The sequence below is a fragment of the Mustelus asterias genome, chromosome 17 (genome assembly GCF_964213995.1).
Source record: "Mustelus asterias chromosome 17, sMusAst1.hap1.1, whole genome shotgun sequence".
Taxonomy (NCBI): domain Eukaryota; kingdom Metazoa; phylum Chordata; class Chondrichthyes; order Carcharhiniformes; family Triakidae; genus Mustelus; species Mustelus asterias.
In genome coordinates, this window is record NC_135817.1 from 21,970,550 (window position 1) to 21,976,549 (window position 6,000).

Consider the following 6,000-nt stretch of genomic DNA (forward strand, 5'->3'; position numbering starts at 1 on the left):
CCCACTCCAATTCCGATAGAATTCCTCAGCATATTTTTATTTGTTCATTACTTATAGTGAAATGGTAAACAGGAATATAAAATGAAAGATGCTGCTCTAGTCCCACAGAGTACTAAGTTGGAAAGTATTTACCACACAGAAACAGGCAATTTGGCCCTGGTCCATGCCAGTGTTTATACTTCACACAAACAACCTCCTTCTTCATCTCATCCCCTCAACATATCTTCCTATTCTTTTATCTTTTAAGTGTCTAGCTTCTTCTAAAAACATTTATGTTATTTGACTCAACTACTCCTTGCAATTGCAAGTTCTACATTCTAATCACTCTCTCGAAAAATGTTTGTCTTGGATTTTCTATTTGGGGATGGTTTCTTAGTAACTACCTTATATTTATAGCCCCTAGTGCTGGTCTCACTTGCAACTGGAAACATCTCTTTGTCTACCCGATCAAATGCTTTCCTAACCTTACAAAATGTCTATCAGGTGAGCCTTCTCTTTTCAAGAAAAAAGAGCCCTGGCCTGTTCAATCTTTACAAAGAACAAAGAAAATACAGCACAGGAACAGGCCCTTCGGCCCTCCAGGCCTGCACCGACCATGCTGCCCGACTGAACCTCCTACACTTCTGGAGACTATATCCCTCAACTCCCATCCTATTCATGTATTTAAGATGCCCCTTAAAAGTCACCATCGTATCTGCTTCCACAACCACTGATAGGTTTATCTTCTCAGTTCTGGTATCATTTTAAAATTTCCAGTGACTATGTCCTTTTTATAGTATGAAGACCACTGTTCACAATTCTGTGTCCAGTGCCTACATTTTCACTAAAATTAGCAAAAAGGAAAATACACCTCAACATAGTCAAAGCCTGTGATCTTGCACAGAAGATCTTGTAACATAGGAATTGAAAGAGATGGTGCGCTATACTTGTAGGACCAATCATCTGTGGCCCAATAAACACAAGCTCATAGCTTCCCTCGTTAGCCGAGCCTTCCCAAACACTGATTCACCACTTTACCCCAAGAGCCAACTGTTTATCACCCATGGCCAGGGTGATAATGGCTGAACACCAAGACATGATTCCTATGCTATCATTGCTCTTGGGATGTCCCCTCCTTCTCCTCCTGTTCCACTGCAACATATCCATTGGTCACTACACCCCACGCTCTCAGACAGAAAATCCTGTGCACTATTCCCTTTGTTCGCTGCTGTGAATAGTACTTCAACAACTTTCTTTTGATAAACTCACTAACTCAAAATAAAATATTCACTGTTGGGTCTGATTTTGTGGTATGGAATGCAGGAGAACTTTGTTATTAATGATAATAAGTCAGTAACAAGACAAAGTTTGTGAACGTTAATTAATCCATTTTTGAAGGAGTAGAAATCCTCAGTGTACTGCTAAAAATCAATAGTCAAAGCGCCGTTGAAGAGGAGGTACTTTCTCCCAGCGTTGTGCACTGCTATCCTGTCCTGTAGCTGTCTCTCGTGCATACACCCAGGTACTACCATCACCTCTTAATCTTCTGCATCATTCCTTTCACTCTATCTGAATAACAACAACTGGACTTTACAATGGCAGCTTAAACATAGTAAAACGTCCCATGACTTTTCACAGGAACATTATCAAACACAATTTGTCACCGAGCCACAGAAAGGGATAGAATCATAGAATCCCTACAGTGCAGAAGGAGGCCATTTGGCCCATCGAGTCTGCACCGACCACAATCGCACCCAGGCCCTATTCCCATAACCCCACATTTACCCTGTTAATCCCCCGACACTAGGGTCAATTTAGCATGGCTAATCAACCTAAACCACACATCCTTCAACTGTGGGAGGAAACGGGAGCACCCGGAGGAGACCCACGCAGACACAGGGAGAACATGCAAACTCCACAGACAGTGACTCGAGGCCAGAATTGAACTCGGGTCCTTGGTGCTCTGAGGCAGCAGTGCTAACCAATATCACCATGCTTGGATAGGTGACCAAAGTCTTGATCAAAGGTAGGTTTCAAGAAACATCTTAAAAGAGGAATGAATTAGAGTGGCAGAGAGGTTAGTGGCTGGGGAAGGTGGTGAACTCCAGACTAGGCAACTGAAGTGGTTAAAACTGGAGGAGCACTTCGATGTCGCAGAGTTGTAGGGTTAGAGGACATTACAGGGAAAGGGAGGTCTGAAAGCATGGAGGGATTTGAAAACAAGGATGAAACTATTAAAACGGAGTCATTCTGGTGCAGGAGCAAACACTGTTCAGCAGGCACAGGGGTGATGAATGATTGTAACTTCAGATGCAGACAGCAGTGCTTTGGATTAACTCATGTTTGCGGAAGAGTGAAAAGAAAGAAGACAGACTTTCATTTATATAACTTCTCCCGACTTCCCAAAGCATTTTACAGTTAGTGAACTACTTCTTGAAGTACAATCACTGTTACAATGTAGGAAATGCGACAGCCAATTTGCACACAGCCAGCTCCCACAAACAGCAATGTGATAATGACCAGAAGATTGCATTGTTGAAGTGATGCTGATTATGACTAAATATCGGACACCAGGGGTAATTCCCCTGATTTTTAAATAATGCAACGGGATATTTTGTATTCTCCTGAGCAGCAGATAGGGTCTTGTCTCACACGAGAGACAGCACCCCCAACATTCAGTAATGCAATGGAGTGTCAACCTAGATCTCTGTGCTACCTTTGTTTCGAACTGCAATGTTCAATCATTCAGCCTTTGATTGACAGGTTGGATCTTTTAGGAGATTTCACTTCCTCTTTCCTAACAGCAATGTTTACAAGGCACTCGAGATGCATTCAACCATGAAGGGAAAGAAAAACAAAGAAGGCTCTTTGCTAGTAGGTAAATAATCCATACCTGTCAATCAAACCACTTCAAAGGATACAGGCCAGGTGCTAAGCTTTCAATGTTAAAAGGGTACTCCCCAGTGAAACTGACTGCTGTGGGTCATGAGAAAATGCAAGGGGATCTCCCCAATAATCCTGACAGGTTATTTCTATAAGAGCACTTTTAAGAGGGCTGTCAACCACTTGGCCAATCCATATTGTGGAATGGATGATTTTAAAGGCTTCCAGGTGTCCAAGAAGCATGGATATTAAAGTGACCAGGGCACTTCAAAGGTTTTAAAGGGCAGAGGCAATAATGAATATCTTATCACAGAATGGTGTCTGAAATCACCATCTGAAAGTGAACGCCATCTTTCCCAGGGCAACAAGATGCAGTCGTTAGACCCCCATCCCGGGGGAGTCCTGAGGTCAAGCCTTTCCCCCAGCTCGAGACCCCCCCCCAACCCCCAGGTCCCTTGAGGGACCCTTCCTCTGCAACCCAGCAACGGCAGGGGAACACATGGACACAGCAATTACCTCCCTACCTCCCAACTCCCCGGAGTACAAGGCATGCCAGGTCAGGGTGTCACTGTCAGGGTGCCGGGGATAATACAAGGTTGGCACTGGAGGTCCTGAGAGGGGGGGGGGCCATCTGGGAGTGTCTCTCTTGTGCGGGGGAGGGGTCAGGTCACCCTCATGCCTGCGTGGTGTGAGAGGGAGATGACCCCTTCTTTCAGTGGTAGGGGGTGAATGCCCCTCTGTGCTGAGCAGTTGGGGGTGTTCCCGTTGTCAGTGGGGAGCCGCCATATCAATTGTGGAGGGTGGGGGGGCTTGTCTCTCAGTAAAACAGGAGAATTGTGTCCATACAATGCTTTGGCCTCAACTGCTTTCTGTGATTGAGAACTCCATTGGCTCACCACTCTCTGGGTGAAAGTATTTTTCCACATCTCTATGTTGTTTGTAGACGAAAGCAGACTGCCAACAAAAAAAAAACAGTAGATGCCAGTATTAACTTCAGGAACCAGGAATGCCCTACTTGGCTATTCTAGCCTGACCTAACCACTGTAAAATAGTGTTTTGGTGCTTTCTACTGATAATGTACCATCTTTTATTCACATCTACTTTTTCCCGGAAAGTCCAACATTGCACTCTCCACCTATTCCAAACATTTCTTAACTTTAAAAAAGTACCTTGTTTACACCGAGTTTGTGCCTGGGGTGTTTGGTTACCTTCTGGAATAACCCAATATCTGCAGTGGGCGGCACGGTAGTGCAGTGGTTAGCACTGCTGCTTCACAGCTCTAGGGACCTGGGTTCGATTCCTGGCTTGGGTCACTGTCTGTGTGGAGTTTGCACATTCTCCTCGTGTCTGCGTGGGTTTCCTCCGGTTTCCTCCCACAGTCCAAAGATGTGCGGCTTAGGTTGATTGGCCATGCTAAAAAAATTGCCCTTAGTGTCCTGAGATGCGTAGGTTAGAGGGATTAGTGGGTAAGGATATGGGGGTAGGGCCTGGGTGGGGTTGTGGTCGGTGCAGACTCGATGGGCCGAATGGCCTCTTTCTGTGCTGTAGGATTTCTATGATTTCAGGATGACACTCACGATGACTGCTGCCTCACAGCACCAGGGACCTGGGATCGATTCCCAGCTTGGGTGACTGTCTATGCGGAGTTTGCACGTTCTCTCCTTGTCAGCATGGGTTTCCTCCGGGTGCTCCGATTTTCTCCCACAGTCTGAAAGACGTGCTTGTTAGGTGCTAAATTCTCCCTCCATGAACCTGAACAGGTGCCAGAGTGTGGAGACTAGGGGATTTTCACACTACATTCAGCACCCTCTCCTTTCCTTCTCTATGAACGGTATGCTTTTGTCTGTATAACGTGCAAGAAACAATACTTTTCACTGTATACTAATGCATGTGACAATAATAAATCAAATCAGTAACTTAATTGCAATGTTAATGTAAGCCTACTTGTGACACTAAATAATAAAATTCAGTAATTTTCACTGCAAAAAACACATCAGCAATGAAACTTATAGGCTATAATTTTAATGTTTGGGAGACGGGTTAGAGTTGGGCACAGATCATGTACAAAATATCATCACCAGCAGGCTGATTAGAAAGTCAGGCTGGGAAAGGTGGTTGTTTAAGAATTGGTTAGGAGGAAGGCTGCAGTGGGGGAGGCAGGGTGCCTCAGGTAAGAATTTGCTGCAGAGGGAGTGGAACTGGCAGGTCCCAGAGAAAGAAAAGAATCAAGAACTGGGCCCGCTAAATGTGTGCCAAGTCCCTCACATTCATCAGAAATAAATAATAAATTGCAATTAACTTTCTTCCCGACGGTTTTGAAGTCAGCCAGCTTTCCTCCAATAGGGGGTGGGAGAGAGGTAGGCATTTTTCACGATCCGTGCAAATTTTCTTTTTTGTTTGATCCTTTAGTTTGCATTCTGATGTTTTATTTTGCAAAAATGCTGTACTGACCACGGTTCTAGGTTGGAGAGAGAGGAAGGAGCTCCAGAGTGCTTGGACTCCAATTCAATTCGACAAATAGTCAAAAGCATCAGCATTTCCGACGGTCTGATTTCATTGAGAAGAGAAACCATTTACAAACTGGCGATCGCTATAGTGCAAACCCCCTCACACACTCACTCACCCACAGTCTGTGGGAGGCTCACTCGCTCATACTCCATTTGGCAGCTCCAGACAAGCGGCACCTCCAGCACACACCAAGAGGGCAACTTGTCGACCAAACGATGGCTGCTTCTCTCTGGTGCTGATGGCGCTGGCGCCGGCTTCCTCAGCCCCCAATCTCTCGCGAGGAGACATTGCCGTCTGCAGACACCAGAGGCGGAAGGAAACATCCAAACAGCGAACACTCAAACACACAACTTAGCCCCCTCCCCAAATTCAAATACCCTAAATACACAACAATCCCGAAACATAACTATCCACAAATACACAAATTAATCCCCTCCACAAACGCAACTATCCACAAACACAACTATCCACAAACACACAAATTAGCCCCCTCCCCAAACTCAACTACCCTACATACACAACTATCCCTAAATATACAACTATCCCCAATACACAACTATCCCCAAATGCAGAACTATCCCCAAACACACAACTATCCACAAATACACAACTATCCCAAACATACAACTA

The 6,000-nt window shown here is 45.1% G+C and overlaps 1 protein-coding gene across 1 annotated transcript in view; it reads right to left on the reverse strand.

Annotated features, from left to right (window-relative positions):
• Positions 1-5,616, reverse strand: part of LOC144506362 (uncharacterized) — a 183,797-nt gene extending 178,181 nt beyond the window's left edge. The window contains exon 1 of the mRNA XM_078232374.1: positions 5,486-5,616. Within this exon, the coding sequence (XP_078088500.1) occupies positions 5,486-5,522 (37 nt within the window). The 5' untranslated portion in view covers positions 5,523-5,616. The remainder of the gene's footprint in view (positions 1-5,485) is intronic.
• Between the last annotated feature and the right edge of the window lie 384 nt (positions 5,617-6,000).